A 25,646-nucleotide genomic window follows, 5' to 3' on the forward strand; every position below is an offset into this window, starting at 1 on the left:
TCAAGTAATCTTTGACATATGGTGACCCTAAGGAGATCAGATTACAGAGTTTTGTTGGCATGACTGGTTCAGAGGCAGAGTGTGACTTACCCAAGATCACTCTGTGGTTTTCCATACTGAGTGAGGAACCAAACCTTGGTCCCTTGGTGTCCTAGTCCAGCCCACAAACTACTATGTACTGCTGGCGCTCAGGATGGGGAAGTACAGGCTCAAATCTCCACCTGGCCAGGCATTATCTCCCAGCTTTACCTGCCTGGAATCATAATAATAAATAAGCAAGGGAGGTTTATATATCTGTGGAAGGTCCAAGGCGGGAGAAAGAACTCCTGTCTGATGGAGGCAAGTGTGAATGCTGCAATTAAAAACCTTGATTAGTATTGAAAAGTCTTGCAGCTTCAAGGCCTGGCTGATTCCTGACTGGGGGAATCCTTTGTTGGGTGGTGTTAGCTGGCCCTGATTGTTTCATGTCTGCAATTCCCCTGTTTTCAGGGTGTTGCTCTTTATTTACTGTCCTGACTTTAGAGGGGTTTTTTTAAATACTGGTAACCAGATTTTGTTCACTTTCATGGTTTCCTCCTTTCTGTTGAAATTGTCCACATGCTTATGGATTTCAATGGCTTCTCTATGTAGTCTGACATAGTGGGTTGTTAGAGTGGCCCAGCATTTCTGTGTTCTCAGATAATATGCTGTGTCCAGCATAATCACCTTGGTTAACTTTTCAATGCTAATCAAGGTGATTACTTGCAGCATTCACACTTGCCTCCAACAGACAAGAGTTGTGTTGTCGAAGACTTTCATGGCCGGAATCAATGGGTTGTTGTGAATTTTCCGGGCTGTATGGCCATATTCCAGAAGCATTCTCTCCTGATGTTTTGCCCACATCTATGGCAGGCATCCTCAGAGACTGTAGGGCATATTGGAAAACTAAGTAAAGCGGGTGGCCTCACTGGCTTCTTACAGATAGGAGTTCTTTCTCCCACCCTTGACTTTCCACAGATATATAAACCTCCCTTGCTTAGTTTCCAACAGACCTCACAACCTCTGAGGATGCCTGCCATCCTCAGAGGTTGTGAGGTCTGCTGGAAACTAAGCATGTGGGGTGAAATGACAGGAAAGAATGCTTCTGGAACATGGCCATACAGCCCAGAAAACTCACAACAACCCACTACTAATTGTTTTTATATATCCAAATATCAGAAAGATCCCCCTAAAGTTTTAAGAATAATTTTTGAATTTAGAATTCAGAAGCCATGCTAATTTTTCAGTAACTTTTAAATTTCCATTTGATGTGATCAATATGTTATCCACTTTAGAAATTTTAATCTTTTCAATAATTTTTATTCAGATGTTTAAAAACACTTACTAAATTTTATGTAATATTTTACATGCATACAACTTTCAAAACATAAACCACCTTCTTAGATTCATGCTAAAAAAACAGTAAAACATATATGTACAGTTATGCTTAGCATTTAGAAGAGAACAAAACAAAAAACCAAGATTTTAATGCTAGTATCATATTACAATTTGATTTTTAAAAATAAAATTGTTGGAATCTTAGCAGTTCATAACAATAGTGATTATATTTTAAGAACAAATGGTAGATTTAAAAAGTAAAATCAGACAAAAGGAGCAAGCAATATACAAAAGCTATAATTTTGGCTTCAGAAAAAAATCTCACATTAAATGACCAGACAGAATATTCTCTACTGTCCATAGTTTTGACAGAAACAAAAGAAATAAAACATTGGTGTTACAAATCATTAAAGCCAAGTCTCTGTTATGTACTGAAATGTAATAGTTTACAAAGCTTTATTTGACTAGATGTTTAATGTTTCAATACTCAAAATATTTTTAGATTATTTAGCATGGGTACACAAATTAACATGAACAATTGATTTATGAGGCATAATATTCCTATCTTTTAAAAAAGATATAATATCGCAATATTTATAATTTTATATGATAATGGCTGTAAATTTTTTCTTCCAATTTTCTAACTGAATCAATTTCCCACCCCTTTTATGGCATGATTTGTACTGCAGTTATGCCCAATAGTGCAGAATAGCTTCCAAGTCATGCCAATTTTCCACAAATAAAGTCATTTGTGTGATTTGGTTACTGGCACAGTGATAACACCAATAGGAATCTAAAAATATTTTTTCTAAGTAATTTGAAATATTTCAGGATAGAAATTGCCCACTTTGGGGTGGGGGTGCCTTTTGCTTGTGGTTAGAGTGAGGGACTCCAACGCCATAATCTTTCCCAAAGGAGGCCTTCTGTTGTGAGCAATCACGTTTTCCCAGCTCCCATATTGCAGTGATTTGCCATTGGGGGAAAGCCATTTTAACATTCTGGGTATAATGAGAAATGTGATTGCCTGCCTGCCATGGGCATCTCTTGCAAATATCTATGACCTCACAGTGATAAGCAAAATAAACTTGCAGAGCATTCATTTGGTAAATATTTTAAAATCACATTGAGGTCTTTAGAGGAGGCAGAGTGTTCAATGGCCCCTTTCATAACAGGAAGACTCAACCAGCTTATAAAGAAAAGTGAAACATGGTAAGAATTATTGTATTATTTATTTATTTACCTTATTTCTACCCCACCTTTCCCTACCCCGAAGGGGACTCAAGGTGGCTTATGTATGGGAACCATTTGATGCCTTAAAAATACATACAGCAGAGATTTAAAAATCAATTGCCACCAAGTTTTTTTTTCACCTTTTCAATTGCTCTTAGAAAGGTAATGACCACTTCATTAACTGTAGAATTTGGGGTAGCTTTGGTCAACATCGTAATTTGTAAAAAGTCAAGGGAGGAAGTAAGAGTTTTTTCTTTAGCTTTACAGGAAACCCCATTATGTTGATAACACTTCATTTAGAGCAGCAGCCCTTGGGCCTGTGCTGTAAATAATTATAAAATATGAATTATGCCTTTTTTATTTATAGATGAGACAAGTCATAAAAGCAACAGTTTATGTTTTATTACTTTATTTCCATTGCAATCTCGGGGATGGTGAAGTTTCATTTATGCCTCCTCAATGAAGCCGTTTTAGTTCCATTTCAGCAATCCAAGGCCTATCAACAAGCCTATCTGCACACACATACACAACATTTTTATTAATGTTACCTTAAATGCACGTTTCCACTGCCCTGCCTAATTAAATAATTAGTTCTGAACTCTGCAGCACTGTAGCATTTATCCATCCTGTTTTGTTTTGTTTTAGCATGAACAAACATGCAGTCTTTTTGTTGCATGGATATTAGTACTAAAATCTTGCCCACGGACAAAGGTATTCCAGGATTCATTCTCCTACCCTGTTTCCCCTAAAATAAGACATCCCCAGAAAATAAGACCTAGTAGAGGTTTTGCTGAATTGCTAAATATAAGGCTTCCCCTGAAAGTAAGACCTAGCAAAGTTTTTGTTTGGAAGCATGCCTGCTGAACAGAACACCAGAGCATTCAGGATCGGTAAATGTACGTACCATAAAGTGTTGTACATGGAAATATTGATAGTAACAATAAATTCCTGATAGGATTCACAGTTTGTCTGGTTATGCTGGTTTGTGATGACAACTACTGTACAGTATATAATAAATTTTCATTTTTTTGTTCAACAATAAATGTGAATTCTTCTTCATGGAAAAATAAGACATCCCCTGAAAATAAGACCTAGTGCATCTTTGGGAACAAAAATTAATATAAGACACTGTCTTATTTTCGGGGAAACACGGTATGAGAAAGGACAGTGCACTATAGCTTAGGCCAGTAGGAGTTTAATTCACTAATTCAGTGTTAAGAGACTCCCAATGCAAGCAGAAGTGATGCACAGTTGATCCTTTGTATCCATGGATTCTCCATTCATGGATGCAATCATTCACAACTTGAAAATATTCTTCCTAAAAAATCCCCAAAACAAACCTTGATTTTTCCCATTTTACTCAAGGGGCACCATTTTACTATGCCATTGTATATAATGGGGTTGGAGTATTCACAGATTTTGATATTTATGGTGGATATTGGAAACAAATCTCACCGCATATCAAGGGTCCAATGTAATAACACTTCTGGTTTCAGATTTTTGTCTGAAAGTGACATTTTTCACCATTTTTTCTTCATGGAGGCAAAAAGGGGCAAGCTGACATGTCTTGTGGCAGTTTAGATATTTGGGAAACAGTTTTGGGAGACTTTAAAAAATTAAATAGGGGTCAGACAACTTTGAGGAGTTTCTGAGGAGAGGGCTTCAGAGACTGCAAAATATAGCCTCTGTACACATAGGCTGCCATGGGTAACATTTAGGGGTTTTTTTACCATCTGTTCTGATTGGTAGCAACTCTGCAACATGAAGTCTAAGAACCTGTTGAATATGGTTTTCATGCCACCAAGTTAAAGCACTGCAATTTACCAATAGTTCATCAGTTTATATTTAATGTACACATTTGAAAATAAAATACAGTACAACCTCTATATCCATGGGGGAGTTCCTGGAGTTCACATGGATATGTGAAAATGTGGATAATAGTGAATCCTATTGAAATGGAGAACTTCTGCATCAAGAATACCCCAGAGTTGTGCTGGAGGACCTAGAAAATGCCTAGAGATGTCTCATTTTGTTGGGTATGGATAAATGAAACACTTGATACTAGTCCTGTGGTTGTACTGTGCAAACATTGGAAAACTGAGATGTTAGGGTGGGAGAATGAGTATCTCATAGATCAGTGTATTCCCAGATGTTTTGGCTTGCAACTCCCAGAAAACCTAACAGCTGGTAAACTGGCTGGGATTTCTGGGAGTTATAGGCCAAAACACCTGGGGACCCACAGGTTGGGAACCACTGTCATAGTTTAATTCAGACATAGTCCCATAACAAGTTAAGGAATAGCACCCATGCATCTGATGAAAAAGAGCATTGACCTTCTGTCCAGTTGTCCTTCTTTCCTGCCTATGTTTAAGGACCTATGGGACTTGCAGTTCTTTAATTAAACTGGTGGCTGATAGAGGAAATCAAATCAATACTTGCTCATAGTTCTCTCTTAACTTCATATGTAAATACTGCATTTTATGGGGCTGATCTAGGAAGTTCAACAGCTCAGAATGTTGCATAACATTGCTCTAATGATGCTGCCAGTGTATTTCAGCAAGTTTCACAAGGTCTGGACAAACATGCTAGAAATATATATCTTCAACTATTTCATCCTTGGGAATTATTCATCCATATGAGGATGAATAATTCCCATAACTTTATCCATCTCATGTGGGGGGGAAGTTTTCATTTAGTGAGAGTATTTTGTCCTACTGCTGTTTCCAAAAAGTACATGGATCTTTTTTGTTTTGAAAACAAATCCTCTTAGCACAGAAAACATACATGTCTTTATGAGACCAGTACTTTTTCTATGAAAACATTTTTTGCAACAACAACAAAAGGGGGGGGGCATATAAATGTGTATTTCTGCCCAGAACTATTTCATTAAACACTTCCAGATGTGAAAATAGGAGGAATAAACTGTGCAAAATTCTTTCCTTTGTGTTATTCTTCCCAGCTGGGTTTCCTGTGTTTTGGCAAACCAACTTTTGACTGGAGAATAAGGAACAAATAATGGCAAATAGCCTTTTCATTTGTAAAATAGATGCAGGATTACAAGGAAATAAGTTTCTGTAAATGTTCTCCCAAATTGAACTGTTTTCTCTCTAATAGTAGTGAGCCTTGCAGCCTGCTACCTTCACCTCGCCATATGTAGGCCCTGCCTGAAACACCCATTGAATTCAGTGGGTATTACTTCTGAGTAGACATATATAAGATGGTGCCATAGATATGAATGTATTTCTTACAGACAAGGCCACAAAATACTGTTCAAAGTATATCAAACCCCTTCTGCAAATATAAAATAATTTCATATTGCAATATTATCAACACCTCAGAGCAGCAAATAACAACAAGAATGACAAAAGTCTTGTCTCTGAAACTGTAAAGTAATGGATTTTAATTTTGTTCGTTACTACAGAAGAAGCACATCTTCCTTTTTTGAACTGAACATTTCATAGTTTTAAATGATTTTGTACTGACCTGCAGATTTTGAAATTATTATTCAGTATTACTTATGATTCTAATTTGGAGCTTTCTTTCCCCTTTGAAAAAGGCTATCATGTCATACATATACACAGCTAGCAAATCTGCAGGACTAAACTAGTGTTGCTGTGTTACAGTGACTCCAAGTGGATTTGCAAAGCAAGTGTCATGTCTTGGAAAATGAGCGTGCAATTGTAAAGTAATGCTAGCTGAATAGAGAAACATAACTTCTTGGATAATATTCATGAATTGTCTATAAACTTTGCCCAGGCCCAGTAAAGGCAATCTGTAAGTGAGAGCAAGATGGTGAGTTTGGGTTGTTTTCACAAAAGGAACTGCCAAACACAGCGTAACCAGACACACAAACACACACACAATACATCATATAAAGCTAAGCACTCAGGATATATGGGAAAATACTATCTAACAAAAAAGAACCCAGAAACTAGTAGCATTTGTTTTAAAGAGGACATCCATATTTTATTACTAAACACCACATACATCAGTTTGCTATAGGAATGTATATGGGCTCATTTACACTGTAGGAAAACATTGTACTCCCTTCACAGGCACTGTGGTCTTGACACGTGCTCTTGATGATTCATTTAGATTGTGGTTATTTGGGTTTTAATCTGGTATAAAAAATACCTTGATGTTTGCCTCACAGTTTTTTAAAACCTGGATTTTGGGGCATGTGTCTGGCCCTCCAGGGGACATCACTCTGCTGTGGAGTTGAAGGGAGGAGTTAATGGTGGAAGGAAATGGTTGGTAGAATGCTATCATTCCTATCAAGAAATAGTTCTTTCCTGGATTTTGTTTCTTTTACAAAATAAGGTGTGTATGTACTTGTATATCGTGGAGCCGCGGTGGTGCAAGGGGTTAAACCTTTGTGCCAGCTGAACTGCTGACCTGAAGGTTGGGTTGCTGACTTGAAGGTTGATGGTTCAAATCTGTGAGATGGGGTGAGCTCCCATCTGTCAGCTCTAGCTTGTGGGAACATGAGAGAAGCCTCCCATCTAACACATCTGGGTATCCCCTGGTCAACGTTTTTGTAGACAGCCAATTCTCTCATACCAGAAGTGAGTCGCATCTGACACGATAAAAAAACTTGTATATCAGTTTTCAAATCTCGATCCTCCCATAAAAACAATTTGGTGTGAGCATATGCATCAAATTGCACAATGCAAGATAATATCTGTCACACAGTTCTAACTGCTGAAATTAATAACAAAATGAAAATATTGATAAAATGATATTGTTGAAAAAATGGGAAACTAGCACTCTCCATTGGAACTGAGGTCCCAGATATTTCCAAAAGCTAATGCAGGATAACAGATATCTTGATGATATACGAGAAGATCTGATTGGAATCTACATCCTTCCTATTGAAATGTTGGGAGGAGATAAGTTTGTTGTTGGTGTGACTTATTATTACTATTATTATAAGTTTATTTATATCCCACTTTTTCTCTCCACAAGGAAACTCAAAGCAGCTAACATTAAAAGTATTTCCATACAATTTAAAATATACAAATATTAAAACAGAATTAAATATCATTAATATTTAATTAAAATCCATAAAAACATATTCAAAATTAAAAACCAGAGCAGCCCCTGACTTGATCTTAAAAACCTTCTTCTTTAAAAGCCTGCCTGAATAAAAAGGTTGTAGCCTGCCGTTGGAGTTTTTTGGCTAAAAATTCTAAATGCCCCTCCCTAAATTGTCAATCCTAGAATTTTAAAAGATACAACTATGGTGGCATCCGTGAATTTTGGTATCCAAGGAAGTACTGGAAGCAAGTGCTAACAGAGCCCACTGTATAACCATTTGGGGCTCCGGAAGCAGTGGTTTCTCTGTTGTATCATGGTTAAATACACATTAGCTATCTACTCAGTCTGTAACAAGTGTGAGGATTTGTAAAAGAGGCACAATGATGTGGTGAGTTGACTGGAAAGGGCATATGTCGACAGCTGATTGGCTGGGCCAGTCAGGACCCAGAATTCCCATTGGCTGCTGTCTCTAGCTTGGTGCTGAGACAAACGGTTTTAACTGCCACTTTCATCTCAGAGAGGGAGGAGAGCAGCTGACTGGAAATGGTCCGGAAGGAAATGGCTGCCATACTCTCCAAAGCCTGATTATTTATAAGGCAAATGAGGCATATTTAAAGACTGTTTAAAGGGACTGTTTATTCCCTATGTTTTCTGTGTGAATTCAGAAAGACTGCTATATATATTGTTGCCCTGTTTGATGTTTTGAACTGAAGTAAAGATATTGTTACTTGTTACACAAGCCTGAGTGACACTTTATTATAGTGCAGGGTTTATCTTGATTCAGAAACTGTGGTAAAACTTCTATTTATTTATTTCTACAATCCCCAACAACAAGCACACACAAACACACACAAACACACACACAACTCTTACATTTTTATAAAGGCATGACTAATTTTGGACAAGTTACGTCCTCTGCTTCTGCAAAATTTGATCGGTCTGACTTGTTGCAGATAAATGCCACATTCAGTTCTATGCAAACAAAGAAGTTGTTGCTCAGACAGGAGGATTTAGTCCTCCTCATGGAAGAATTCAAGCTGCAAGTAAAATATATCTTCTGTATGTAGGAAGAGAGACATTAGAAATTTTGTTAAATCAGTCCAGAAGGAGGAGAGACCCAGCAAGTGCTCTTTGCCAGGGAGGCAGTCAGGCAAAGTATTAGCAGCAGCACAGATCTCTCATGACTATTTCATCCTCTTGTTCAAGGTTGCATAAATACAGCAGTTTTCTCCCAGTCTTCTTGTAGAGTATTTCCCCGTATTTGAATGTCTTGAAGCGTTGGGGAGAAATTATTCTACACAGATTTGTCATTTTGTACAGTATTTAGTGTTCTCTGTACTTCCGTGTATCTCACTCAAAAAAAAGTTCACCCACAGCTGAGTATGATTGCCATCCACAGTCAAGATGACTTATTTCAGGTATGCCAATACGATTAAAGCACTACCTAACAGAACAAATAAGAAATCCCCAGGAAGTGTTTGATAAAATCTAAGTCTAAAAAAGGTGCTGCGGGCACTCCTAGTCCTTTCCCAGAAACAACAGAGCTGAGCATTATGGGGCAGGAAGATAACGCATTTACAATTCAGGTGCTTTCTATTAATATTTACCTATAAAATGCTACTTATGAAAATCCCCCTCAAATGAGTCTTGCAACGTCTTAAAAATAACAATTAAACATTACTTGTCTTACACTAAAACATAATGATTTACCTATTGTTGCATTAGTTAGTTGAAGTAACATTATTGCACTTTTATTGTCTCCAGCAGTAATGTGAGGAAGTAGTACTGTTTACTTATAATGATAACTTCTGAGATTTTGAAAAGCAATATTATTGACTTCTCCATAGCACTATATTGTGAGAGAGAAAGTCCAGAGATGTTTAGAGGAGAGGTTTTCAAACTGTGCTCTGCAGAGCCCTTGAGGTTCCTCAGGTGATAGTGAGGGCCTCCATGGTGCCATGCTCCTTCCTGCCGTCTCCTTTTTACTCCTCCTGAGAAATGCAGTGAAATTAAAGTTTTGAGCTACTGGAAACAACAACAGCGACAGCAGCAGTATCCTCCAGGGCACAGACCCTTTCTCCTCTGCCTCCCTCACCGCTGATACTCTTTTTCACACTGCCCAGACCCTCCTCGCACCCAGCTTTCTTTGCTTCCAAAACCCTATTTCCCTCCCACCTCTCAGGGGGTGCTTTAATTGTGTTTTTCCTGCATGGCAGAAGGGGGTTGGACTGGTCTCTAGGATTTCTGCTGCTGCTGCTGCTGTTGTTGTTATTGCCACAAAGACACAGTATGACATAGCAAACGAGATATATATGCTGGATTTTGTATCAAAAAATCACAAGTCGGACACTTCCCAAGTGTTTAGGACTGTGTGATGTATTTTCGGATAATGTGTGCAGATCCCAGTAAGGTGGCCCTTTGCAATTGACAGATCGAAATTTTGTCATTGTTTATTGTTTCCAAATGCGGGCTGTGATCTTTTGGCACGGTTTATGCCAGAGCCTTTGTTGTTGTTGTTGTTACAAAGGCTGGGTGGCAATCTGTTGGGGGTGCTTGATTGTGCTTTTCTTGCATGGCAGAACTGGGTTGAACTGGATGGCCCCAGGGATTTTCCACTGAAATACTGTTAAGTTTATGTTGATTAAATTGTTCTTAATTGTAAATACTGTGTTGTTCTTTCTTTCCTTTTTTTTTTTGTATTTTGTGAATTACTTTACACAAACGCTCTTCATTCATCTGCCACTGGCCCAGCCCATGACTGAGATATATATATATATATATATATATATATATATATATATATATATATACATACATACACACACACACACACACACACACAAATTATTATATATTATGTAATATATAAACATTTATTGGGGCTCCACAAGAAACTGTTGCTTCAGAAAGGGCTTTGTGGCTTGAAAAGTTTGAGAATTCCTGCTGAAGAGAATAAGCGAGGCAGCAGGTTTCTTTTGTTTGGCTTGGCATTGCAAAGATGGAAAGAATTACAGGCACTTCTTATCTTCTCAGTCTCCAATGACTGTGTGCATGTTATAAATGTACATCTCAAGATTCTATCAAACAGTCAGGAAATTAGGCCTTTAAGCATTGGACTCTGACCAGCAACATGATAATAGCCCTTAACAACTGGTTGCAGACAGAACTTAACACCTTTACCGGCACTTGAGAAACTACTTGGCTAGTGATCCAAGTCCTTCCTTCTCTTCTTTTCCTTTCCATTTATTTCATTAATTTCAGAGACTGAGAATTCACCATAAGAATTCTTAGAGCCCCTTTTAAAAACCAATATATTACTCCCCCACCCCACCCCACAAAAAAGTTCAGCTTACCGCATCCCAGGTTGCCATAGTTCTCCTGGAACTTTTATGTGTTGATTTTTGGAGGTGTTTTTCTAGACTTGGACAATCATGCTCCAATCATAGATGACCAAGAAGCTGCCCAAGAGTTATTTTAAAGAAGTGCTTGAAACAATCATATACATAAATAACAGCACCTATAGAATAATAACATATGTGGAAATAAGGTGGTTGAATATAGAAATCACACTAAGTTGTTTTGCATTTGAAATTTTGTAAGATAACTAGTAGAGTACAATGGATACAGTCTGCCCTTTGTATCCACATATTCCACACCCACATATTCAGTCATCCATGTCTTGAAAATGTTTTAAGAATCCCAAAAGCAAAAGCAAAAGGAACACCATTTTATTATGCGACTGTATACAATAGGACATGAACATCCACAATTTTGGTATCCACAGGAGGTCCATGGATACCAATCCTAAAGTGCAAGTGCTTGCATTCTTTATAGTATGACAATAATGTAAGTGCCTGGGTTTCTAAAATGTAATCACTGATGAAAAGATTTCAATGCAGAATCAAAACACAAGAAAGAAAGTTATTTTAAGAAGAAGAAACTTAATTGTAGGCTACAAAATGCTTTGTTGCATTGGCAGAAGTCTTTGAATACTACATATGACTTAAGGATTTACCCACCAAGGCACTGGCTTTCCTTGGTGGAGATTCCATGTTCATGTGAGGCAAGAGGCTCTACTACTGGTAGGGTTTCCCTCATCAGAGAAGCTCTCGCTGAGGAGCCAGATTAATTTGGCCATCTCATCAGCCAAAAGCAGGCCCATACTGCCCATTGACATAGTGGTAAATTTATGTTAGTTAAAATTGTTCTTCATTTTAAATATTGTATTGTTCTTTCATGGGTTTTTTTGCACTATGATTTTTTTTTATCGTGTCAGAAGCGAATTGAGAACATACTGCAAGTCGCTTCTAGTGTGACAGAATCAGCCATCTATAGAAACATTGCCCAGAGGACTCCCAGATGTGTTACCATCCTGTGGGAGGCTTCAATCATGTCCCCACATGAAAAGCTGGGGCTGACAGACGGGAACTCACTCCATCCCACAGATTGGGATCAGGTCAGCAATTCAGCTGGCACAAGGGTGTAACCCATTGCACCACCGCGACTCCTGCACTACAAATAAGAAATGTGCACTGTGCCTAGGAATTTGTGTTTTTTTCAAACTATGGTCCGTCCCCCAAGAGTGTGAGCCCTCTGTTTAAAATGTTTGAGGACCCCTGGTGTAGACCACAGATCACTCTTTTAAAAATGGAAGTGTTAAAACATTTTATTGTCCTGATGTGTAACTTCTATTCATAAGAGGCCACCGTTCAGGTTGGATCTACACTGCCATATAATCCAGTTTCTGAATCCAGATTATCTGCATTTTGCTGGATTATATGAATCTACACTGCCATATAATCCAGTTCAAAGTGATAAACAGGATTCAGAAACTGGATTATAAAGCAGTGCTGATGGGGCCCCAGACAGAATATAGAAAAACATAGTGGTTTCCAATGGACAAGGAGGTCAGGCAGAACTGCATTTATTAGCCTTTTTGTTTAAGTCGTACATGGAATGTATCATATTGAAAGCAAAACTAAACACAGAGGAAGGAGGCGTGAAAATTCATAAAAGGAACATAAACAAATTAAGATGTGCAGATGATTCCATATCACTTGCAGAAAATAGGTGACTATTCTTGAAGAAAGTCAGTGAAGAAAGTGTAAAGGCAAGGTTACAGCTGAACATTAAGAATACAAAAAATAGGGGTTTTTTCATGTCAGGAGTGACTTGAGAAAAGTCATTTCTGGTGTGAGAGAATTGGCTGTCTGCAAAGAGGTTCCCCAGGGGATGCCCGGATGTTTGATGTTTTTTACCATCCTTGCTTAACATTGAAGTAGACAATGAAGGTACTGAGATATTTAAAGATTTTCCATATATTGGGTCACATATTAATTGGAATGGAAACTTTGGTCGAGAAAACACAAGTCTTAAGACTTTGCAGGGCAACTATGAAGGAACTAGATAAGGTCACCAAGTGTAAAGATATCATTCAATACCAACATCAGGATTGTCCAAGCCATCATATTTCCAATTTCTAATTATTCTTATGAAAGGTCAAGAAAGCTGATGGAGAATCAGCTCATTTGTAATGTGGTGTTGGAGAAGAGTTGTGCAAGTATCATGCCCACCTCTCCCCCCCCCCCCAAAAAAATGGGTCCAAGATTAATAAACTGAAAGTATGACATTTTGGAATATTGTAACAAAACAGCAAGGAAAGTAGAAAGGAAAAAAGGAAAGAGGAAGTTCCCTTCTACGCTGCTATATAAAATCCAGATTATCTGATTTGTAGTGGGTTATATGGCAATGTAGACTCATATAATCCAGTTCAAAGAAGATAATGTGGATTATCTGCTTTGATAATCTGGATTATATGGCAGTGTAGAAGGGCCCGAAGATTGCACTACAGGTATTGACTCAATCAAGGAAGCCACTGCCCTGAGTCTGCAAAACCTGAGCAGACTGCTGATATTGAGTGACTTGGAGGCCTCTCATTCATAGGGCCACCATAAATTGAAGTTGCTTTGATGGCGACTGACAACAAAAGATTCTAATCTCACAATTGGGCTGGCACTGATTTGATTTAAACTGTTAAAACCACCAAGAAAGTGAAACAAACACGGTTAACACTTTCTCACTAAACTTTCAATGTGGGTTAAAAGTGTTTCCTGTGCTGTGGTAATTTCTTTTTTAAAGAAGGTATTTTCTCCAGATAAATGAAACCTGTACAGTATCAGAAATCTCACTCAGAAATGGACCACAACTGCCAGAATCCTTTTGCCAACATAGTTCAGAAACTCTGATAGTAAAAAAAAACAAAAACAAAAAAACATTTCCCCCCATCATTTGGTAATATGTACACAATGGAAGAGCCAGACTGTTTTAACTATGTTGAAAAAAAAGAGAGGCACGAGAAAAGGTGAGATTTTAGGAAAGTTATTATTATTTATTATTAACGTCTTGACTCTGAGAGCCAGGACCATAGCCAGAAAAAAAATTGAGGGGGGGGGGGTTGAAATTTTATTTTTTGACCAATCATGAAGAGTAGTTCTGTAACACAAAATAATGTAGAAATCAGGCTCTACTGATAAACTTCAGTGGACACTCAAGGCAGATATTTAATGGACACTCATGGAGATTTGGTTAACCAGTTAAAATTCATAAGTAAACCAGGGGGTTTTATAACCTGAAAAATGTCGGGGGGTTGAACCCCTACTCCCCCCCCCCCCGACTACAGCCCTGGTGAGAGCTGTTCATCAGTGGAACTCTCTGCCTCGGAGTGTGGTGGAAGCTCCTTCCTTGGGGGTTTTTAAACAGAGGCTGGATGACCATTTGTGGGAGGTACTTTGTGCTTTTCCTGCAAGGTAAAGGGTTGGAGTGGCCCCTGTACTCTTTTTCCCACTCGAGGCTGAAATGGCCTGGCGAGGCGTGGGTTTCCCGCCCCCGCGCGGCCTGGTCCGGCTGTCAATCCCAGGCCCCGCAAGCCCCGCCCCTTCCCCAGGCCACAGGGACGCTCCCGTGGAGAGTCCACGCCTGCACGTCGCCTCGGCGCTGCCTCCGTGTTGCCAGCCTGGGCTGCGTGAGCGGAGTCGGGAGCCGCCTTGCCTTGCCTTGCCTTCCCCGCGTGGGCCCGGGCCCCTCTGCGTCGGAAGGAAAGGGGTCTTCCTCTTTGTGGGCGCCGGGCATGGAGGCCGGGCTCCTCCGGGCCCTCCTGGCCCTTCTGCCCTTGGCCTTCGGGGCCGGGGAGCCGCCGACTGAAGGTAGGGACGGGAGGGAGGGCCGGTCTTTGGCAGAAGGGGGCTCTGCCCACTCCGGGAGACTGACACGGGACTGAGTGGGTTTCTGGCGCCGCGGAGGGACTTCCCCAGCAATCCCTGGCTTGGCCCTCTCCAGCTTGTGATTTTTGTCTGGCGCCCCTTCCACACAGCTGAATAAAATCCCACATATTCTGCTTTGAACCGGGGTATGTGGCAGTGTGGACTCCGATAACCCAGTTCAAAGCAGATATTGTGGGATTTTCTGCCTTGATATTCTGGAATATAGGGCCGTGTGAAAGGGCCCTGGGTTGTCCGCCCTCCTTCCTCCGCTTCCCCTTCCCTTCAGCTCTAGGCAGCCAATCCTTCCTTTGTTTTCTTCCTCTTTTGAGGAGCTGACTCCCTTTCCCAAGGGCCCTTCCTCACGGCCATAGAACCCAGAATATCAAAGCAGGAAATCCCACAGTATCTGCTTTGAACTGCGTTATCTGAGTCCACCACTACCATATATTCCAGTTCAAAGCAGATATTGTGGGATTTCCTGCCTTCATATTCTGGGTTATCTGCCTGTGTGGAAGGGCCCCAAATCTGATTGGCTCAGCTTCCTTCCTACAGATTATTCCTTCAGCGTTAAATCTTGGGCAAAAAAAAAAAAAAAAGGTTTCGCAGTAGAATGAACGCAGTCTGAATTGCCATGGCTTAATGCTATGGGAAACATGGGGGCTGTAGGGTCTGTACCCTTCTCTCTGGCAAAGTGTGTCGGGGCCTCAGCAAACTACAGCTCCCATGATTCCACAGCCAGGAGTCATGGCGGTTCAAATGATTTAAACGGGGTGAGCTCCCGTTGCTAGTCCCAGCTTCTGCCAACCAAGCAGTTTGAAAACATGCAAGCATGAGTAGATCAATAGGTACCTCTTCGGCAGGAAGGTAACTGCTCCATGCAGTCATGCCGCCACATGACTTAGGAGGTGTCTATGGACAACGCCAGCTCTTTGGTTTAGAAATGGAGATGAGCACCAACCCCCAGAGTCAGACACAACTAGATTTAATGTCAGAGGAAAACCTTTACCTTTACCTATGCCTTTATTCCAGCCAACAAACCAAAAGGCAATGCAGTTGTTATATACAGTACATCGTAAACACATGTAAAAAAAAAAAGTTGTGCACACACTATTTGAAAACATAAGCAAGCCATGATGGGATGGAACAAAATTAAAAACATAGAGAGACATTGTAGCAACAACTTAATAAGATACGAGTAAAATTGAGTACAAAACAGTACAGTACAGTACAAAACAGATACAATTAAAATCACTGTTCTGTGTGTTAAGTACAAACTAAAACCACACAGACATCTTACCAGTCAGCAAGATTTTGATATTTATTACAATACTTATATCCCGCCCTTCTCACCCATAGGGGACTCAGGGCGGCTTACAATAAAACACAATATAAAAATATTACAAACAATTCAATCAGTTAAAATTAAATACATTAAACATTGATGGAAATATGCATATAAATACACAATTGACGCCTTTCGAGTCTGATAAATGTTCTGTCATTGAGTAGGATGGTAATAATTTATGCTGCTGTTACAAATCAAAGGCCTGGTCCCTACGGAAGGATAAAAGATATCCCGCCTTCTTCTGGAACTGCCATTCCCACACAGCATCTGACAAGCTTAACCATCAAAAATTCTCATTTGCGTACAACTTATATTAGACTTATTGGTGTAATTAATAGAATTATTGTCATTTGACCCCACCCAAACTGTCAAAAATCTTGGGGTTTTGTGTGTTTGCCCATGCCTGGTAAAATAATTATTAGTCAGTATGCTTTTATTCCAGTGTGTGACACCAGCACTCTTTGGCAGAGAAAAAGAGAAAGGCAGAAAGTGTTGTCAAACTGATCTATTAACTGTTACTGGTTGTATCTATACTGCGGAATTATTGCAGTTTGATAACACTTTGTCTGCCATGACTCAATGCTATAGAACAGTGGTTCTCAACCTGTGGATCCCCGGGTGTTTTGATCTACAACTCCCAGAAATCCCAGTCTGTGGACTTCCATTATCCCACGGTTTTTATCCCTTCTTCTTCTTCTCTCTTTAGATAACACTAAATAACCACTTTTGGTAACGTTCTTCTAATTCACAAATCTTCAGTTAACATTGCCCCTATTGTAGTCTGTCTGTTACCATTCTGTTGGCCTCATCTTTATGGGACAAAAAAGTAGTGGGGAATGAACTGTATCAAACTAAATAGGAGCCCTGGCAAAAGTATATACCGAAATCTCTCCCCTCTGGGGTAGAGAAAGGCAAGATAGAAATACCGTAATAAATAAAATAAAATAATCTCCCTATATCCTCATGCCTATACAAGGGCACAGACATGAGTCAAAATTCCCCAGAATTTCATTTGAATTGCTATCAAAGCTGAACTCTGAACTTTTCAAGGAAGTAATGAGATTCTTCTCAATAAGTAGCTAAGATCTTTTTTGTTCTTGCCTGGCAGAAAACAAGAGTGCTCCAAATTACCAGAGTGCCTACTGCTCATCGGTTGAGAGTCATTTTGTGACAATTTAATATCTACCTTATTCGGTGCAGGTATTTATTGACGGTAGAACAATGTCTGGGATTTTTGTTGTCAAGTATGTTGGTGTTTGATCAAACAAGGAAGCAGATCTGAATTAAAACCGCCCTCACTACGTGGGAGATTGCTGCGAGTGTGGTTTATTATGTCATAAAAAGCATGATGCCACAGGACACTGAACTGTTTGCCCAACAGCACTTCTCGGATTCTGTTTGCTATAGAATATTCCTGTTGTTTGTGCAATTTTCCAGTATCTGCGAAATATTTTACTTAATGAGAAGATTAGCATGGTACACAAGAAATCCACAGCAGCTGGGAAGTATTCTGTATATCATTCCCAATTCCTGGAGAAAAATAGTGTGGGTCAAAGGATCTAGGCCTTGGGCTTCTCATACCCTAGAAATCACCAGAATGTTTTCAATGAGAAGGAGATCTTTGCATGACCAGTGGACTTGCATAAAACTTTGATTCCATTTTCTGCCCTCTGCATCTTTTGAGGTGGGATACCTTCGAGATTCCATCAGGGGAACAGAAACCCAAGCCACCTTCAATACAGCTGTATAAAATCCAGATTATCTGCTTTGAACTGGATTATATGGCAGTGTAAAGGTAAAGGTTTTCCCCTGACATTTAGTCTAGTCGTGCCGAACTCTGCGGGTTGGTGCTCATCCCCATTTCTAAGCTGAAGAGCCAGCATTGTCCGTAGATACCTCCAAGGTCATGTGGCTGGCATGACTGCATGGAGTGCCGTTACCTTCCCTCCAGAGCGGTACCTATTGATCTATTCATATTTGCATGTTTTCAAACTGCTAGATTGGCAGAAGCTGAGGCTGACAGCAGGAGCTCACCCTGTTCCTTGGATTCGAACCGGTGATCTTTCGGACAGCAAGTTCACCAGCTCAGTGGTTTAACCCGCTGTGACACTGGGGGCTCCTATATGGCAGCGTAGACTCAGATAATCCAGTTCAAAGCAGATAGTGTGGATTATCTGCCTTGGTATTCAGGATTATATGGTAGTGTAGAAGGGCCCTCAGTTTTAGTGGCTATCAGATTGAGTATCTGAAGATTGTGTTTTGCAACTTGCATTTGGTCCCTAGGGTGGAAATGTTGTCATATAGGATTTTAAAATATATAGAACAGACAACCTAGGGGCCTTCCACACAGCCATATAACCCAGAATATCAAGGCAGAAAATCCCACAATGTGTTGTCGAAGGCTTATTATTTATTTATTTATTTATTTATTTATTTTAATTTATATAACGCTCTTCTCCCCCAGGGGGACCCAATATCTACTTTGAATTGGGTTGTCTGAGTCCACGCTGCCATATATTCCAGTTGAAAGCAGATAATGTGGTATTTTATTCAACTGTGTGAAAGGGACCCTAAACAGTGAAATTATTTGCATAACAACAAGTTACATACTTAGTTACTCAGTTACTTAAATTGTTACCTCCTTTATCATTATTTTTATTAACATGCAGTTGGGTACAAAGTGGGCAGTTGGATAAAATTCTGGAGTTGGAAATCTGGCAGAAGTGCACATGGAAAGGAGAATCAAACATGTCAATAAAAATTAAATGATACTTTCTACAACTTTCTGGATAACCTGAATATCCCTTGTGACCATCTCACACCAATGTCTTTTTTGCTGCTATTGCAAAAAGCTGTCATGGGCTTTCACTCAAACAATGATGGCACCAAAACCACGCTCAGGTTCCCAACTCCTATAATCTTATAGTGGCTAGGGGTCTAACAAATTGAGTTATTCAATTATTTGTAGACTCTCAGTTGAATGGCACCCATGGGTATTGGTAGATGCCAGAAAAATAAAGTCTCTGGTTGCTCGAGAATTACTATTAAAAATAGGCCTAACTGAGTCTACTGTAATTGGAAATGAGACATGGAAGTACTGTATACATTAAACTGTGCTTTCCATTCAATTATGATAATAATAAATTACTAAATAATAATAATAAATATTTCCCCCGCCTCTCCCCACAGCTCAAGGTGGCGTACAACACAGTTAAAATGGCCATGAAAAACATAATACCATAAAATACACCTTAAAATTCATAGTATTCATAGCACATATTACTAGAAGAATTCAAATTTAAAATTCATATTTTAAAATTGACTGCAGAAGCCTGCTGGAAGAGATAGGTTTTTAATTGTTTCAAATTAATACTTTCTATATGACATATAAGTACATACATGACACGTGCATATATGCTAAGCAACGCAAAAGGGCACACATTCAGGGTTTTCAGTGAATGGTGCAGCAATTGCAAAAGGAAGAAAGTTTTTCTTGTGATTTTTCTTATTTTTTTCAAGTTAAATCCCATTTCTTTCCCTCTGGAATTTAGTGTGGCTAGCATAATGAAAATCACTGATTACAGATATCTGAAACAATACATTTCCCCTTTGTGTTAAAATAACATAAAAGAAATACTGGTAGTAGTAGACGAGAAACAATTGCTATAATTGCCTATATCTCCATAGCTTGTTCAGATAGACATATTTTGACCTAATATCTAAAAGAGAGGTGCTGACAAGCATCTCACAGTGGAAGCTGGAGCAGTAAATGTACTATAGGGCTGATGATCAGCTGTTTACTTCAAGTCTAGTCAAGTTTGGGACTTACCAGCACATAATCTCTGACTATAGTGGGTTTTCCCCATTCCCATTCTGCCTTGTCCAACCTCCCCATATTTGTTTATGAACATTTTTCAAAAATCTATTTAATTGAAGAATATAGTGACGTGGGTTTTGTAGTAAATTGTTGCAGACTTTTTCTGCTCAGGATTTCACCTATCTTTTATTATGAAACATTACTGGGATTGTTGTCCCCTGTTTTCTGCCCACTCTCTCAACCCAAACACTGCTGAAAAGATCCAATATTCTGTCTCAGCATTCTATCTTTCTTTTAGAGCCATTTGGATTTAGATAGGATAGAATTTCCAGCCTGTGAAAGCCTTCTGTCCTTTTCTCATCTGGAGTCTCCCTATTTGCTCTTCATGTCTGTTGACATAAACATAAATACCTTTTGTGTGTGTATCCAAGTAACTAGACTATGTGACATAGGAAAGTCCCTAGGATCGTCAGTCATCTACAGACCTCCTTCTTTTCTACCTTTCCTCTTCCAATTCTTACTCCTCTTTCTCTCCTCTCCTTTAGCCATGCCTTGCTTCTGCATCAACAAGATTGTGGATTAAGAATGGAGCCTCTTTTTTACGAGATCTTTTCTTTAGCTATGTAGGATGGAGTTTCCCAATACATATGAAGATATGAAAGACATTAGTAATTTTTAACTTGTAATCTGAGGCCCCTTCCACACAGCTGTTCAAAGCAGATATTCAAAGCAGATATTTTCTGCCTTAATATTCTGAGTTATATGGTTATGTGGAAGGGCCCTGACCCTGCTTCATTTATTTTGAGGGAAGCAGTGTGAGATTGAAGCATTCTTTTCTGCTACCTTGCTATAAAAAGAAAGCTGATTCCAAACAGTTTCAGCTTGCATGTTTTTCCCAAAAAAGGCTAATATTCTTAAATTCCAACACATTGCCACTCAGCTGTCTTGGATCTTAACTGTGCTGAATCAGTCAACTTTGTATAAAAGTTATAAAATTATATAATATTATGCCAAAGCTGATTGAATGGGTCTGCTCTGTTTGTGTCTACCAATTGGATTTAGATCCTTATAGTCCAGTATATAAAAAGTTATGCTATAATTATTAATTTTGAAGTGAAAATCTGTAAGAGTTGTAAATTGTTAAACTGAGAGACCAGCACTACTGCAATTTTAATCTTTTTCAGTTAATCGCTGATAATTATAAGAACCACTCATATCTGTAATAATTGTTGCCGAAGTTTGTTTTCTTGTTTCAGTGTGTTACCTTCCATGACATAAGTTTTACACTCTGCATCTTCTGACATGGGCTATTTTGCTTATTACTGAACTTTTATAACTGCTCTAGAAGCCTTTCTGTTGATAATCCTTTAAATTTGTGTTTTGCACTCCTTGGATCCTCCAGATGTTTGAGGCGAACTATCAGCATTCTTGATCTTCGGCCATGCTGGATTAAACCTATGGGACTTGAAGTTTACAAACATCTGCAAGATCCAAGTTTTAGAAACATTGCTTTAAATGAGGTTAAACTGATTTTAAAATGACAACCATGAGAAATTGTATGAAAGATTAACACATGAAAGAATTCATTAGGGCATTAGTGTACAAGACATATTTTTAATTAAACCAGGTTTGAACTTTAAAATCCATGTATTAGAAAGGATTTGAAAGTATTTCTGGCTGTTAATAATCTCGAGACGAATCCTAAACAGCTGAAGAACTATTGGTTTTCCAAGTATTTCTGTCACTAGAATTCATGCAGAATTAGTGTAAAATGGTGGTCTTTGAAATGATGTCAGTTTTTGAGACTTTAGCCCCTTCCACACTGCCATATAATTCACATTATTAAAGCAAATAATCTATATTATCTGCTTTGAACTGGATTATATCAGTCTACACTACCATATCTCCCAGTTCACAACAAAGAGTTTGGATTTTATTTGGCATTGACTGATTTCTAGGAAGGAAATAAATTCTGGTATCCAAGGGACACAAATTTATTTTTGTTGAATTAATACATTAGTATCCATCTGTAATATGGGTTTCTTTTTTCCTACTGCTTTAAATTTACCAAGCATTATTGCCTTTTATTGTGAGTAATATCTCCTGATACATCTTGCATAATTGAATTGCTTTGAGCACTCTGTTAGCCACACAAAATTGGTTAAGTGTCCTGCTTCATTGACTGATCTCAACAATGTTTGGTTCTGTTGTACTTGCTACATTGTGTTCCAATTGCCTATTACCATCACTTTGTGACATCTGTTGATTTCTTCCTCATCTTCCTTTGTAGTTGTCTAAATGTGGATGATGGTTATGTTATGTTTTCTCTGACATCCTGTCAAGGACAGAACGCCACTAGATAAAATTCAACACAGTTTATTAAAGATACAGAACCAAAAATGCTCGTAAAAAACAAAGAGCTAGGCAAACACTCGCCTTCAATATGAAAAATCACACAAAAACGGTTCAAAAGATAAACCGGATTAAACAGGAGTTTAATCCGGGTTAAACCAAAAATGCTTACTTCAGCCTGGGACCTTAAACAAACAAAAGCTGGTAAACAAAGATTCAATAGAACATAAATACTGGCAGCAGATTCCTCTCTGCTACTCAACAGCTGTGGTTGAGCAACTAAGTTGTTACTCCTCCGTGCAGCGGGCGAACTCCGGGTCCAAACACATCAATCAAGGGTTGCAGCGGTCAGCGAGGTCCCAATCCGGTCCGAGGTCGATTACCAGGTGCAGGCGTCTTAGGTTCCACGAAATCCTCCGATAGACAATGAAAGGGCCGTCCAAGATCGTAGTCAGTCAGTCAGTCAGTCAGCCAGTCCAGCGTCAATTCCGAGTAGGTAAATAATGTCCGTCAAGAAGACGACGGAGGTCCAAGCTAATAAGATTAAAAACAGGTTGCACAACAAAAGCCCACACAGTTCCTCCCACCATCTATGCCCAGTGTCCTTGGTAACTTACGTATTCAGCAAACGAAACACACCCGTCTTCAGGAATTTCCCAACAAGATCCCAAGCGTCCGTCCAGATTACCTTGCCCAACGCAATTAGCCCTGGATTCCAAACCCCATTTTATGCCAGTTTACAACTCCTCATCGCTATCAGCTGTTACCCTAATTCCAGGTGCCTCATCATCATCATCCTCATCAGAGCTAAAACATCTTTGACTACGCCCCACAGCATCCCCAGCTGTGGATCCCGTCCCATCCCTCCAACTCGTCCACGGGTCCGATCCTGCAACCCGCCAGTCGCTTCCCATGCTATCATTACCAGGAACACCCAAATCCTCCCTTACACGAGTCCATTCCATGTCATCCTCCTCTGAGCTAACCACCTCTTCCTCCATTCTCTCAGTAAAGCCCTCAAAGGAGTCTTCGTCAGATGGTTCTGCAAAGATGTCTCGCAGCCATTTCCTCTCGCGCTCCTCAAGAGAGTCTGACTCTCGAGGAGTCTTACGACCACGTCTCCCAGTATTGGAGCCATAAGGCTCAACCATAACACCATCCCCTCTCACAAAGGCCTACTCCTCCAAAGGTGGAGTTACAGCAGTGATGTCTTCAGCTACAGTGTTACGGCGCCCAGAAGTATCCAACTTTAACAAAGAACGGTGAAAGACAGGATGGATCTTAAAAGAAGAAGGTAAACGCAGTCTAAATGCCACAGAAGAGATTTTTTTTAGTAATAGGAAAAGGCCCCAAATACCGTGGCACAAACTTTCCTCCAGCCTGTTTAATGTATTTAGAAGATAGCCAAACCAGATCCCCTTCCTCCAACTCCTCCCCGGCTTGTCTATGGCGGTCGGCCTGAGTCTTCTGCGCTGCCTTAGCTTCTAACAACAGCCGGCGAGCAACATCATGTAAGGCAGCCATTTCAGACGAACGGTACACCGGATCAGAGGAAACCACATTAGTCGACGGCGCCACCCCTCCCCACGGATGAAAGCCATAAGTTAACTCAAAGGGAGTGTGTTGACTAGACGTGTGTACAGCGTTATTATAGGCGAACTCAGCCACCGATAACCACTTAACCCAAGCAGTTGGCTGCTCCAGACAAAAACAACGTAAATATTGTTCCAACAGCCCATTCACTCTTTCAGATTGACCATCTGTTTGTGGATGAAAAGCAGAAGACACATTCAATTTGGTTCCCAAGCACTCATGGAAGTGCCTCCAAAAACGAGACACAAACTGAGGAGCTCTATCAGAAACAATAACCTCAGGAGCTCCATGCAAGCGAAAGATATGTTTGGTAAACAATAAAGCCAATGTAGGAGCTGCAGGAATTGTGGAACACGGTATAAAATGAGCCATTTTAGAAAATAGATCCACCACCACCCAAATACATGTATAACCCCCAGACCTAGGCAAGTCATAAATAAAATCCATGGAAATAATCTGCCATGGTCTCTCAGGAACAGGCAAGGAGGATAATAATCCCCTAGGGCGCCTGGCGGGCGTCTTACTCTGTTGACAAACGGCGCAGGTGTCACAAAAGCGGAGAATGTCCTGACGCATCTTTGACCACCAATAGCTTCTGGTAATGAGTTGTACGGTCTTAAATCTGCCAAAATGCCCAGCCATTGGTTCGTCATGATGTGCCCTGATAACTTCTAACCTAAGCGCCCCTGCCGGTACATAAACCTGACCATTACGTACTAATACCCCCTCCTGGTCTTGTAAATGAGGCAGCATAGTACGATTCCCTACCGAAAGTAGCATGAGTTGTTCCTGGGTCCAATTATCATCTTTCTGAGCCTCTAGGATTTGAGCATGTAATCCCGTCTCATTCTCCACCACACATAAAGAGGCAGTAGGCAAAACTGTCTGACACACTGGCTGCTCGCAAGTCTTGAACTCCGGCTTACGAGATAATGCATCTGCCCGCAAGTTTTCCTTCCCTTCTACAAACTGAACTTTAAAATTGAACCTGGAGAAAAACAAAGCCCATCGAATCTGACGTTGATTCAATTTCTTGGCAGTTTGTAAATGTTCTAAATTCTTATGGTCAGATCTGACCACAATTTGATGTCGTGCGCCCTCTAACCAGTGCCGCCACACCTCAAACGCCACCTTGATAGCCAGCAACTCCTTTTCCCAGATGGTATAGTTTTGTTCAAAAGGTGTTAGTTGCCTGGAGTAAAATCCACAGGGACGCAAAGTCCCTGAAGAATCTCTTTGCGATAATACAGCCCCCAATGCATAACTAGAAGCATCTGCTTCTACTATGAACGGTCTATTAATGTCCGGATGGATTAGTATGTTGTCAGCCTGGAAACTAGACTTCAACTGTAGAAATGCATCGTGAGCCTCCCGTCCCCACACAAACGGTTGTTTCTTTCGCAAGAGTTGCGTTAAAGGTACAGTGAGTTTGGCAAAGTTTGGGATAAACTCTCGGTAATAGTTAGCAAATCCCAAGAATCGCTGTACATCTTTCTTAGACTTGAGTTCTCCGAAACACGTGTTAAATGCCGTCTTCCATTCATCACCTTCCCGTATCCTAATCAAGTTATATGCCCCCCGCAGGTCAAGCTTGGTAAAGATCTTAGCCCCTTACACTCTCGATAGTAATTCCGAAATCAAAGGTAGCGGATACCTA

At 39.8% G+C, this 25,646-nt stretch overlaps 1 protein-coding gene across 2 annotated transcripts in view; it reads left to right on the forward strand.

Moving 5' to 3' along the window:
• Positions 1–14,356: 14,356 nt before the first annotated feature.
• Positions 14,357–25,646, forward strand: part of ifngr1 (interferon gamma receptor 1) — a 32,067-nt gene continuing 20,777 nt past the window's right edge. For both annotated transcript variants that reach the window (XM_062978304.1, XM_008114515.3), the window contains exon 1: positions 14,357–14,825. In XM_062978304.1, the coding sequence (XP_062834374.1) occupies positions 14,390–14,825 (436 nt within the window). In that variant the 5' untranslated portion in view covers positions 14,357–14,389. The remainder of the gene's footprint in view (positions 14,826–25,646) is intronic.

The sequence above is a fragment of the Anolis carolinensis genome, chromosome 1, assembly GCF_035594765.1.
Source record: "Anolis carolinensis isolate JA03-04 chromosome 1, rAnoCar3.1.pri, whole genome shotgun sequence".
In the NCBI taxonomy this organism is placed as follows: domain Eukaryota; kingdom Metazoa; phylum Chordata; class Lepidosauria; order Squamata; family Dactyloidae; genus Anolis; species Anolis carolinensis.